The sequence below is a fragment of the Balaenoptera physalus genome, assembly GCF_965194825.1.
Source record: "Balaenoptera physalus genome assembly, chromosome: 2".
Taxonomy (NCBI): Eukaryota; Metazoa; Chordata; class Mammalia; order Artiodactyla; family Balaenopteridae; genus Balaenoptera; species Balaenoptera physalus.
In genome coordinates, this window is record NC_138883.1 from 142,614,422 (window position 1) to 142,628,407 (window position 13,986).

At 42.6% G+C, this 13,986-nt stretch overlaps 1 protein-coding gene across 4 annotated transcripts in view; it reads left to right on the plus strand.

Moving 5' to 3' along the window:
- The first annotated feature begins 2,059 nt into the window (after positions 1 to 2,059).
- Positions 2,060 to 13,986, plus strand: part of PRC1 (protein regulator of cytokinesis 1) — a 29,803-nt gene continuing 17,876 nt past the window's right edge. Inside the window, exon 1 of one of the 4 annotated variants that reach the window (XM_082448685.1) lies at positions 2,060 to 2,244. In XM_082448685.1, the coding sequence (XP_082304811.1) occupies positions 2,234 to 2,244 (11 nt within the window). In that variant the 5' untranslated portion in view covers positions 2,060 to 2,233. The remainder of the gene's footprint in view (positions 2,245 to 13,986) is intronic. The other 3 variants (XM_082448686.1, XM_082448687.1, XM_082448688.1) reach the window with 3 other exon arrangements.

Consider the following 13,986-nt stretch of genomic DNA (forward strand, 5'->3'; position numbering starts at 1 on the left):
TTTAATTGGGGTATAGTTTTACAATGTTGTCTTAGTTTCTACTGTACAGCGGAGTTCCCTGTGCTATGCAGCAGGTTCTCATTAGTTGCCTATTTTATACATATTAGTGTATATATGTCAGTCCCGATCTCCCAGTTCATCCCACCCTCGGTGTCCATACGTTTGTTCTCTATGTCTGTGTCTCTATTTCTGCCTTGCATGCCACTTCTTAAAAGAAAGATCCAAACCTGTGGTGTTGGATCATCAAAAGTATTCTTTCCATAGGAGAATGATAATGCTATATGAGTGCAAATTCCAAGGAAAATGCAGTACCTCAAGTATCTAGCTAGAATCTTGACAGTGCTACGTGCTAGTGTGCAAGATCAAAGACACTGCTGACAGGGCTGTTAGTTTGTAGAAAGAATATGTGGCAGGCAGAAAAAATTCTATGGCCAAATGAATAAACAGTGGCAGTGCATTCTAGAACAGCACTGTTCACTAGAAATATAAAATGATCCTTTTTTATACACATTACAGAGTGTTTTACATGCTGAGTATGTGCTCTGAATTGATATCTTCCAACGGTTCTATGACTTTGTTAGCTTCAGAATTACAGTGTAAAGCACATGATAGCAAAATCGTCTTATCTCTGGATACTTAGAACCGTGGCCCTGGGAACCTGTCTGAAGATCACAAGTTTTTGAAGCTTTCTGGAAAACTCTCAGGTTAATCAACAAAGAGCACAAGTAAATTTAAAAAGTGGTGCCTGCAGGCCACATACTAGTGGTGCAGATGTTTGGCACGCTGCTCATGAGTTAAAGGATGTTGAAAGCACCAATGAAGTTTTTCCGAAAGTAAGAAAAACACGGTCTGGAAGGTGAAGCAAACAGGCATCCTTTACTTTTCCTTCATGGAAAAGACAAATGAAGAGAATTCACAGAAGTTACAGTTGACCAATACACATGGGGAAAATGTGCAATTTCAGCTATTATCAAGCAAGTATGAATCAAACAAGGAAATGCCACTTTTTGCCTAGCAAAGAGGTTTAAAAGGACAGTAGTACTCCATACTGCTGAGGGTGAGGAGGGTACTCTTCCAGTGAGACTTCCTTGGTGGTGAGGGCAAATTAATAAATACAACCTGTCTGGAGAGGGAGCATAAAGTAATTACACTTCTAAGAACCAACCCTAAGAAAATAATGCAAAATGCAAAGATTTAGGTATGAAGACATTTATTTGTAGAAAGTACAACCTAAATATCCATTGATGGCAAAATAGTTGAATTATGAATCTACACGCCAATATATTATGCAACCATGAAAAAAGGAAAAAGTGATATATAAGCATTAAGGCATGTAGCAAGGATACAAAAGTACTTTGTCGATTTTGAGTTTTTAAATTTTTATATAACAATTATATAAATTCAGGTAATTTGAAAGAAAACCACGATCCAGGTAATCTCCATTCATTTACAGTCGTTACTTGGGCAAGTCACTCAGACCTTTTTGAGACAGTTCCCTTTGTAGAATGGCGATAATACCTAGCGGGATGGTTGGGGAGATTAAATGGGATCACTCGTCTAGAAAGGTACCAGGTCGGTGAGCAGGGTTCAGTGTCCGTCCCTTCCCTTTCCCTTTAGGTCATGGTTTCCTACATCTGGGGAAATTGCTCGGTCCCCAGGCTTGCTGCCTGAATGAGCAAGGGAAACAAATTATGGCGCCAGGCTTTTCTGTTAATCCCTCTCACGTCACCTTGCCGGCTGAGGGCGGCAAGGCCGTTTACGCGCCACGCCGGGGAGATCCGGACACCGGGCGGTCTCTGGGCGGCGACACGCACTTCGAATCAAAACCGCGCCGGGGCCGGGCTGAACTCCGAGGAGGTTGCCGGCTCGCGAGGTTTGGACGTCCCCTCCCGGCTACAGAAAAGCGAGGCAAAAGAGGCGCGCGTACGCGCACACAGCGACCCCGTCTCCCGCCGGCGCGCGAGCGCTTCCCATGCCCAGTGCGCGAGTCCCCGCCCCTAGCCACGGCGCGCCGGGGGGCGGGGCGAGGCGGGGCTTCGCGAGGAGCCACGGGACGCGGCACCAATCGCGGGGCTCCTCCGCCTCGGCGTTCGGTTTGAAATTCTGCGGAGGCCTAACGGCTCGTGGAACGGCTACCGGGAGTGAGACCGCCGGTGCTTGCGGGTGGTTGCTGCGCTCGGGCCCGCGTGGAGAGGGTCGGGGCCTCGACGCCCGCCCTCTTGGAGCGTCCGCCATGAGGAGAAGGTGCGGGTTGTGAGGGAATAGAGGGGACGTGGGAGGCATCTGTGCCGGTCCCGGGCGCGGGGCGGTGGCGGGGCGGTGCGGAGTCCGAGAGGCCGCCTTAGGCCGTGGGCCGGGGTGTCTCTTCAGCCGGCGCCCGAGTGAGGCTGGAAGAAGCCAGGCACGGCTGGGAAGCGGCGAGCCGGTGCACGGGCCGCGGGCCCTTGGCGGGGTGGAGGCCAGACCTGACGTGCGCCTTCCCCGGGGCCGCGGGCCCTTGGCGGGGTGGAGGCCAGACCTGACGTGCGCCTTCCCTGGGGCCGCGGGCTCCCGCAGGCCCCGACGCCCGGGTGCGGGCCGAGCGCAGGTGCCCGGGAGAAGCGGCGGGAGGCCAGGCGGGCCCGCGGCGCCCCCGGTGCCGGGCGGTCAGAGCTGGCGTCCGGGAGCCCCACCCTCTCCGCCAGCAAAGCGTCTCAGGTGCTGCTTCTTAGCACCGACGGCTTGTCCTAAGTCCTGAGTCTTCTATGGTCAGTGTTTCTAGTTTTTCTTTAAATAAAGCCGTGCAGTTTTTAATTTATCGTTGCTTTTCGATGTATCTGGGTTGCAGTGTTAACACTTTACTTGAATTGGAAAGATAGCTTGGTTTTCGTGCAAGTTGAAAAACTCCGATAAAGGAATTCTTTTCCTGTCGTTTTAACAACTTCTCAGGCAGTGCTGGGAAAGGAGTGTCCGAATTGAAATTGGGACCAGACGCACCACAGTGCCACCTATCAGCCTTGTGACTTTGGGCAAAAATGTTGAATGTCAGTTTGCTCATCTCTAAAATAAAAATAATGTCAGTGCATAGGACTTTTGTGTTAAAAGCGATGCAGATGTTAACCTTATTTTCTATAAGTAGTGGGTGAAGCATTGTGATGATTCATTATTAAATAATTTATAGTTACTAATCAAACTGATTGATGTATGGCTTTGTAAGTTTCCTCCTTCCATGATTACTAATTCCGAGCGTTCTTTTTCAAATGCTTGCCCTCGTGAGAATGGGAATGGAGTACAAATCACTGGTACCATTGGAAAAACAGATCTCAGGTGTAAGGTTGTGGATTACAAATATCTTATATAAAAGACAGCACATTTAAGCTGCTGTGCATTTCAGCTAATGATGCATTCTGAGGACTAGTAAAATTTTAAATGACATTTTACAGGAAACTCTTACTCCAAGTCCATTAACAGTTTTTGGATTGTTCAGGCATCTACTGCTTTCAAGAAAGTAAATGAAGGGGGAGGAAAAGTTATCAATTAACTTTGGTTCCAGGCTGACAGATATAATTAGGCTTTAAAAGAGCAACTGGAATTACTCTACTAACAAAACCAGACCTTCAGGTAATCTGGATTTCAGGTATTCATATTTAGAGAGGACTATGAGAAGTATGCCTGAGGAACATGGTTATCAGAATGGTCACTGAATTAACTATTGGCTATCGATTTCTGAAGCAGATTGTACAGAGGAGCTTAACAAAGCTTCTCTGGAGGGCTATTTAGGAAAAAATAGGACTTTGTTTCAGTAGAATGCTGCCAGAAGGTAGGAAATCATTTAGAGGGTCATTTGGGATATCTTCCAGTCTAGTGACTTAGGTTCAAGAGACTGGAAAAATTGGCCCCCTTTTCAACCTCTGTATTCTTGGGTGGTATTCTTGTAAGCACCCTCAGTTTTTCAGTGATGTACTAAGAAAAAAGTCTCAAGTTTGCACCTTTTAGGGAATTACCTGAAACCATGTAGAAAGGCACTACATAATTGTACCATGATGATTATTTTTTTAACATTTTTTATGCTTTTATTTATTTTTAAAGTCTTATTGAAATTTACAATGTTGTGTTTAATTTCTGCTGTACAGCAGAGTGATTCAGTTATACACATATATTATTTTTTAAACACTTTTATTTATTATTTTTTAAATTTATTTATTTATTTATTTATTTTTGGCTGCGTTGGGGTCTCGTTGCTTCGCGTGGGCTTTCTCTAGTTGTGGCGAGCGGGGGCTACACTTTGTTGCGGTGCGTGGGCTTCTCATGGTGGTGGCTTCTCTTGTTGTGGAGCACGGGCTGTAGGCCCACAGGCTTCAGTAGTTGTGGCTCACGGGCTCCGTAGTTGTGGCTCGCGGGCTTTAGAGCGCAGGCTCAGTAGTTGTGGCGTACCGGCTTTTAGTTGCTCCGTGGCCTGTGGGATCTTCCCAGACCAGGGATCGAACCCGTGTCCCCTGCATTGGCAGGCGGATTCTTAACCACTGCGCCACCAGGGAAGCCCCACATCTTCTTTATCCATTCATCTGTCGATGGACATTTAGGTTGTTTCCATGTCTTGGCTATTGTAAATAGTGCTGCTGTGAACATAGGGGTGCATGTATTTTTTCAAATTATAGTTAGTCTGGGTGTATGCCCCATGGGTGGAATTACTGTATCATATGGTAACTCTGTTTTTAGTTTTTTGAGGAACCTCTACACTGTTTTCCATAGTGGCTGCACCAACTTACATTCCCACCAATAGTGTAGGAGGTTTCCCTTTTCTCCACACCCTCTCCAGCATTTGTTATTTGTAGACTTTTTATGATGGCCATTCTGACCAGTGTGAGGTGGTACCTCACTGTAGTTTTGATTTGCATTTCTCTAATAATTAATGATGTTGAGCATCTTTTCATGTGCCTGCTGACCATCTGTATGTCTTCTTTGGAGAAATGTCTCTTAAGGTCTTCTGCCCATTTTTCGATTGGGTTGTTTGGTTTTTTTGTTGTTGAATTGTATGTGCTGTTTATATATTTTGGAGATTAAGCCCTTATCTGTCGCATCATTTGCAAATGTTTTCTCCCATTCCGTAGGTTGTCTTTTCATTTTTTTATGGTTTCCTTTGCTGTGCAACAGCCTGTAGGTTTGATTAGGTCCCATTTGTTTATTTTTGTTTTTATTTCTGTTGCCTTGGGAGACTGACCTAAGAAAACATTGGTATGATTTATGTAGGAGAATGTTTTGCTTATGTTCTTGTCTAGGAGTTTTATGGTGTCATGACTTATATTTAAGTCTTTAAGCCATTTTGAGTTTATTTTTGTGTGTGGTGTGATGGTGTGTTCTAACTTCATTGATTTACATGCAGCTGTCCAGCTTTCCTAACACTGCTTGCTGAAGAGACTGTCTTTTCCCCATTGTGTATTCTTGCCTCCTTTGTCAAAGATTAATTGTCCATAGGTGTATGAGTTTATTTCTGGGCACTGTATTCTGTTCCATTTATCCAAATGTCTGTTTTTGTGCCAGTACCATGCTGTTTTGATTACTGTAGCTTTGTAGTATTGTCTGAAGTCTGGGAGGGTTATGCCTCCTGCTTTGTTCTTTTTCCTCAGGATTGCTTTGGCAATTCTGGGTCTTTTATGGTTCCATATAAATTTTAGGATTATTTGTTCTATTTCTGTGAAAAATGTCCTGGATAATTTGATAGGGATCACATTAGATCTATAGATTGAGTAGTATACCATGATAATTATTATTTACAGTGACTGCACTCAGGTGTCGTAAGATCATACAGCTTTTTTGAAACATCTTTATTTGTTCAAATATTCTTCTTGAATCTTTATTATATATAAGACACCATTCTAAGTGGTGGGGATTCAGCAGTGAACACAACTGACATCCTTGCCCTTTAGAGGTTACATTTTAATAACAAAAAAAAAAGGTAATAATTAAGCAAATTTTACATTAAATGGTAATAAGTGCTATGGAGAGAAATCAAGCAGAGAAAGGGGATAAGTACTGAAGGTGTGGGAAAGGGGAGTTGCAGTGTTAAAGAGATTGGTCAGGAAAGGCCTCCCTGAGAAGGTGATCTTTGAGAAAAGACCGAAAGGTGGCAAGGGGCAAGCCATGGGACACCTAGGGGAAGACAGTCTAGGTTGAGGGAATGGCAAATGCCAGCGCCTGAGGTAGGCCAGTGCCCGGTGGGTTCCCGAAAGAGCAAGGAGTCCAGTGTGACTGGAGTAGATTAAAGGGCTCTGGAGGCCTTTGTAAAGTCAGAAGATTTTCCTCTAAGATAAGGAATCACTGGAGGATTTTGCGGGCATGGAGGCTTGTGGCTTCCGTGCACACAATAAGCTTAAGGAGGCCAAGGCAGAAGCAGGGAGACCAGTTAAAAGACCAGGGCAGTGGTACAGATGAAGCGATGATAGTGGTGACCTGGACCAGGGAGGCAAAGGCAGAAGTGGGGAGGGGTGAGATTCTGGCTGTCTTTTTTTCTCCCCCCCTTAATATTTATTTATTTATTTAGGCCGCACCGGATCTTAGTTGCGGCACACGGGATCTTTAGTTGCGGCACGCGAACTCTTAGTTGCAGCATGCGTGTGGGAACTAGTTCCCCGACCAGGGATCGAACCCAGCCCCTCTGCATTGGGAGCATGGAGTCTTACTCACTGGACCACCAGGGAAGTCTTTTGAAAGTAAGGGTAATGGCAGGGATGTAAGAAAGAGGTGTCAGAATGATATAAGAATTAAACTCGTATAATTGGAATGTTATAAAGAGTTTTTTAATTCTTTGAAAATATATAAACAGAAATATATAAACAGCTCATGCAGGTCAATATTTAAAAAACAAACAACCCAATCAAAAAATGGGCAGAAGACCTAAATAGACATTTTTCCTAAGAAGACATACAGGTGGCCAAGAAGCACATGAAAAGCTGTTCAACATCACTAATTATTAGAGAAATGCAAATCAAAACTACAATGAGGTATCACCTCACACCAGTTAGAATGGGCATCATCAGAAAATCTACAAACAACAAATGCTGGAGAGGGTGTGGAGAAAAGGGAACTCTCTTGCACTGTTGGTGGGAATGTAAATTGATGCAGCCACTATGGAGAACAGTATGGAGTTTCCTTAAAAAACTAAAAATAGAATTACCATATGACCCAGCAATCCCAGTACTGGGCATACACCCAGAGAAAACCATAATTCAGAAAGACACATGCACCCCAATGTTCATTGCAGTACTATTTAAAATAGCCAGGTCATGGAAGCAACCTAAATGCCCATCAACAGACGAATGGATAAAGAAGAAGTGGTACATATATACAATGGAATATTACTCAGCCATAAAAAGGAACGAAATTGGGTCATTTGTAGAGATGTGGATGGATCTAGAGACTGTCATACAGAGTGAAGTAAGTCAGAAAGAGAAAAACAAATATTGTATATTAACGCATATATGTGGAACCTAGAAAAATGGTACAGATGAACCGGTTTGCAGGGCAGAAATAGAGACACAGATGTAGAGAACAAACGTATGGACACCAAGGGGGGAAAGTGGCGGGGGGTGGGGGGTGGGGGTGGTATGAATTGGGAGATTGGGATTGACATGTATACACTGATGTGTATAAAATAGATAACTAATAGATAACTAACAACTGCTGTATAAAAAAATAAATAAAATTCAAAAATTCAAAAAAAAGAGAAAATTATACTGTCATGAGAACTGCTTCTAGAATATTTGGTAATTCCAAACACTTGTTAAAGTAATCAGCTCCAAGGGAGGGTTAACTTTTTCATTATAACAAATTGTGTTTAGGCCCATCTGCTGGAGTTTAGCAGTCCATCTGCTGTATAGGTGTTTAGTTTTTAATTGATTTTGAGATCTATGAATTTTATCCCAATTTCATGTCATTTTATTTTGTAGAAGTAATTTGACTAAATGAATTAGCAATCATATCTGTTTTTCAAGTAAGTCACAAATTTCACAACTTCCTATTATGTGCCAGATATTTTTAAATAACAGCTTTATTGAGATATAATCCTCATACTATACAATTCACCTATTTAACGTGTTACAATTTAATTATTTTTAGTATATTCAGAGTTGTGCAACTATCACTGCAGTCAGTTAACATTTTTATCATCCCTTTAAAAAACTCATACCTATTAGGGGTCAATCCCCTTTTCCCACCCACCTCCCTCCCCTGAATCCCAGCCCTAGGCAACTGCTAATCCACTTCTTTCTCTATCGATTTGCCTATTCTGGATATTTCACATAAATGGAATCATGATATGTCCTCTTTTGTGACTGGCTTCTTTCACTTGGCATAATGTTTTCAAGGTTTATTGTCAAATATTATTCCATTGTATAGGTATATCATATTTACCTGTTCATTAGTTGATGGCCATTTGGGTTGTTTACACTGTCTTCGTTGTGGCACACGGGCTCCTTAGTTGCGGTTTGCTGGCTCCTTATTTGCAGCAGGTGGGCTCCTTAGCTGTGGCATGTGGGCTCCTAGTTGTGGCATGAGAACTCTTAGTTGTGGCATGCATGTGGGATCTAGTTCCCTGACCAGGGATTCAACCTGGACCTCCTGCATTGGGAGCACGGAGTCTTAACCACTGGACCGCCAGGGAAGTCCTCTTGTAGGTTATTTTATTTTATTTTATTTTATTTTTTAATTTTTTAAAAAATGTTTATTTATTTGGTTGCACCAGGTCTTAGTTGTGGCACATGGGCTCCTTAGTCACGGCTCACTGGCTCCTTAGTTGTGGCTCACTGGCTCCTTAGTTGCAGCAGGTGGGCTCCTTAGTTGTGGCATGCGGCCTCTTAGTTGTGGCATGCATGTGGGATCTAGTTCCCTGACCAGGGATTCAACCTGGGCCCCCTGCATTGGGAGCACAGAGTCTTAACCACTGCGCCACCAGGGAAGTCCCTCTTGTATAGGTTATTTTACATAAAATGCTAAAATTAGGATTTTGACTTGTGGGTTCTTTTGTCTTAAAAGTGAAGTGCAAAGGGATTATTTGTCTGAGGAAGCACTGTAGTTAAACTTGAGTTAATTGAGATTATATTAAATACCTTGATACCTGTTAACATTTCTAAAATGGAGTACAGTAAATTCTTTCTTTTTTAAAGGAATTCCTTTATTTTTATTATTTATTTATTTATTTATTTATTTTTGGCTGTGTTGGGTCTTCGTTTCTGTACAAGGGCTTTCTCTAGTTGCGGCAAGCGGGGGCCGTTCTTCATCGCGGTGCGCGGGCCTCTCACTATCGTGGCCTCTCTTGTTGCGGAGCACAAGCTCCAGACGCACAGGCTCAGTAGTTGTGGCTCACGGGCCTAGTTGCTCCGCGGCATGTGGGATCCTCCCAGACCAGGGCTCGAACCCGTGTCCCCTGCATTGGCAGGCAGACTCTCAACCACTGTGCCACCAGGGAAGCCCCCTTTTTTTTTTTTTTTAATAATTCCTCTTGGCTGCGCCGGTGTCTTAGTTGCGGCATGCACGTGGGATCTAGTTCCCTGACCAGGGATCAAACCCGGGCCCCCTGCACTGGGAGTGCCAAGTCCTACCCACTGGACCACCAGGGAAGTCCCTGTAAATTCTTTTAAACACTCTTCATTATGGGGGTATTGATAATTGGCCGTCCGGTATATAGGCAGCTGGTATTTGTGCAGAAGTTTTTCTTGAACTAGGACAGGCAACATTTGAATTGGGATTTCTTGGCTAGAGAAATGTCTTGGATATGAATATATTAAAACCTAAGGAGGACTTCCCTGGTGGTGCAAGGTTGGGAATCCGTCTGCCAATTCAGCGGACATGGGTTTGAGCCCTAGTCCGGGAGGCTCCCACATGCTGTGGAGCAACTAAGCCCGTGCACCACAACTACTGAGTCCACGCGCCACAACTACTGAAACCCGTGCGCCCTAGAGCCCGTGCTCCACAAGAGAAGCCACTGCAATGAGAAGCCTGTGCACCCCAACGAAGAGTAGCCCCTGCTTGCCGCAACTAGAGAAAGCCAGTGCAGCAACGAAGACCCAACGCAGCCAAAAATAAAATTAAATAAATAAATAAATAGAGAGAGAGGAAAGGAAGGAAAGAAGGAAGGAAGGAAGAAGTGAACAGAAAAGAAAAAAAAAAACCTATGGAGAAACTGATGTTCTTGGAGATCTAGGCTGGTGATTCAGAACCCCTGAATATGCTGCGACAGAGAGGGGGCCAGTGAGAGCCTCTATCCTCATCATTTGCACACAAAGAGCTTCAGTGACTTGTTCGAGGCCTCCTGGCTAACTGATAGCAAAGCACATCCAGAGTTTAGTTTCTCTGGTGCCAGAGTGGTCTCTTTGTTATCCAGGTGTACCAAGAAAGGAGAGAAAATCTCTGTTATTTAAATGCTGTGTGAAGCAGACTAAGGGTTATCATTTTTAAAGTAAAGGTTTTTTGAGAATTCCCTGGCGGGCAGTGGTTAAGACTGCGCTTTCATTGCCGAGGGTGCAGGTTCGATCCCTGGTCGGGGAGCTAAGATCTCACAAGTTGTGCAGTGAGGCCAAAGAAAAAGAAAACTGAAGTTTTTTTTGAAAGATAAAACACAAGGTACACAGTTAAATTTGTGCTTCAGATAAACAGTGAATAATTTTTTAAATAAACTTTTTGTAATTGAAGTATAACATACATTCAGAAATGCACACAAATCAAGTGCAAACTTGATGGATTTTCATAAAGTCAGCACACTGTAACCCCAGGACGATGACAACCACTATCCTGACTTCTCAAAGCAAAGCTTAGTTCTGCCTGTTTTTGAACTTTGTATAATTGGAATCATGTAGTGATAGATGCTTGCTTATATGGCTGTTTTTCCTCTTCTTCCCCAACTTTTTGTTCTGTTTTTCCATCTTAGTTGTTTCTTTTACCTCCCTTTTTTTTTTTTCTTTAAGAATTGAGGTATAATTTACATACAGTAAAATTGACTCATTTCACATGTACAGTTTGAATTTTGGTCACTGTGTATAGTTATGTAATCATCATCACCATTAAGATCTAGAACCATTCTGTCACCCTAAAAATAGTTGCCTTGGGCTTCCCTGGTGGCGCAGTGGTTGAGAATCTGCCTGCCAATGCAGGGAACACAGGTTCGAGCCCTGGTCTGGGAAGATCCCACATGCCGCAGAGCGACAAGGCCCGTGAGTCACAACTACTGAGCCTGCGCGTCTGGAGCCTGTGCTCTGCAACAAGAGAGGCTGCGATAGTGAGAGGCCCGCGCACCGCGATGAAGAGTGGCCCCCACTTGCCGCAACTGGAGAGAGCCCTTGCACAGAAACGAAGACCAAACGCAGCCAAAAATAAATTAAAAAAAAAAAAAAGTTGCCTTGTGCCCCTTTGCAGTTGATCCCCTGCCCCAATTCCAGGCAGCTCATTTGCTTTCTTTCACTATAGTTTTGCCTTTTCTAAAATTTCATAAGATAGAATCATATAGTATGTAGTCTTTTTGCATTTGACCTCTTTCATTTAGCATAGCTCAACGTGATGTTTCTGAGATTCATCCATGTTTTTTTATTCATTGCTGTATTATTCCATTGTAGGAATGTACTGTTTCTCTATTCTGTTGATGGACATCTAGGTTGTTTCTACCTTTATGATATTATGAGTAGTGCTGCTTTGATCATTTTGGTACATACCTTTGGTACATATGTGTACATTTCCGCTGGGTATGTATGTAGACATGGAACTGCTGGGTTCAGCTTTAGCAGATACTGCCAACAGTTTTCAAAGTGGTTGTACCAATTCACACTCCAAGCAGTAGTATATGAAAGTTCTGGCTTTTCTGTATACTCACCAACACCTGATTATTTTTTAAATTTTAGCCATTCTGTAAATTAATAGTTGTAGTTTAAGAACAACAACAAGGCCACCTACTGAATGGGAGAAGATATTTGAAAACAGTATATCTGAGAAGGGGTTAATATCCAAAATATACAGAGAACTTACACAACTCAACGTTGAGAAGAATGAGCAACCTGATTAAAAAATGGGCAGAGGATCTGAATAGACATTTTTCCAAGGAAGACATACAGATAGTCAACAGGCACATAAAAAGATGCTTAACATCACTAATCAAAAGGGAAATGCAAAACCACAATGAGATAATCACCTCACAACTGTCAGAATGACTATTATTATTATTATTTTTGTTTTTTAAAATTTTATTTATTTATTTATTTATTTATGGCTGTGTTGGGTCTTTGTTTCTGTGCGAGGGCTTTCTCTAGTTGCAGCAAGTGGGGGCCACTCTTCATCGCAGTGCACGGGCCTTTCACTATCGCGGCCTCTCTTGTTGCGGAGCACAGGCTCCAGACGTGCAGGCTCAGTAGTTGTGGCTCATGGGCCCAGTTGCTCCGCAGCATGTGGGATCTTCCCAGACCAGGGCTTGAACCGGTGTCCCCTGCATTGGCAGGCGGATTCTCGACCCCTGAGCCACCAGGGAAGCCCAGAATGGCTGTTATTAAAGACAGTAGATAACGCGTATTGGCGAGGATGTGGAGAAAAGGGAACGCTTGTGCACTGTTGGAGGGGATATAAATTGGAGTAGCCACTATGGAAAACAGTATGGAGATTCCTCAAAAAATTAGAAATAGAACTACCGTATGATCTAGCAATTCCACTCCTGAGTATTTATCCAAAGAAAACAAAACACTTAATTCGAAAAGATATGTGCACCTCTATGTTTATTGCAGCATCCAAGATATGGAAGCAACCTAAGTGCCCATCAGTAGATGAATGGATAAAGAATATGTGTATATGTTTGTGTGTGTATGTATGTATGTGTGTGTGCATGCACACACACACTGGAATATTACTCAGGCATAAAAAAAGAATGAAATTTTGCCATTTGTGACAACATGGATGGACTTAGAGGACATTATGCTAAGTGAAATAAGTCAGACAGAGACAGACAAATACCATGTAATTTCACTTATATGTGGAATTTAAAAAGATAAAACAAATGAACAAACATAATAAAATGTAAACACAGTTATAGATACAGAGAACAAACAGGAATTTGCCAAGAGGGGTGGGGGGTAGGGGGAGGAAAGAAATAGGTGAGGCAGATTAAGAAATACAAACTTCCAGTTGCAAAATAAATGTGTCACAGGTATGAAGTGTACAGTGTGGGGAATATAGTCAATAACTATGTAATATCTTTGTATGGTGACATATCATAGCTAGACTTATTGTGGTGATCAGTTGTGAGGTGATTATATCAAATCACTGTGTTCTGTAACAGGAACTAACATAGTGTTATAGGTCAATTATATTTCAAAAACAAACAAACTCATAGAAGAGATTAGAGTCTTAGGTTACCAGAGGCTGGGGGTGGGGAACTGGATGAGGGCAGTCAAAAGGTTATAAGGAATCAGTTTTAAGATAAATAAGTACTAGGGATGTAATATAGAACATGATAAATATAATTAGCACCACTGTATTTTAAAAAATATTTATTTATTTAATTTATTTATGGATGGCTGCGCCGGGTCTTCTTTAGGCATGCAGGATCTTTAGTTGCAGCATGTGGACTCCTAGCTGCGGCATGCACACAGGATCTAGTTCCCTGACCAGGGATCAAACCCGGGCCCCCTGCACTGGGAGCGCAGAGCCTTATCCACTGGACCACCAGGGAAGTCCCAGCACCACTGTATGTTAGTTATGAAAGTTGTTAAGAGAGTAAACCCTATGAGTTCTCATTACAAGGAAAAAAAATTTTTTTCTATTTCTTTAATTTTGTACCTATATGAGATGATGGATGTTTACTAAACTTATTGTGATAATTACTTCATGATGTATGTAAATCAAATCATTATGCTGTATACCTTAAACTTATACAGTGCTATATATGTCAATTATAGCTTAAAAAAACAGGAAGGGAAAAAATGAGTAACAAAATCGCAATAAATTGCCAGCTATTTTATAAGAGCTGACATTTTTGTC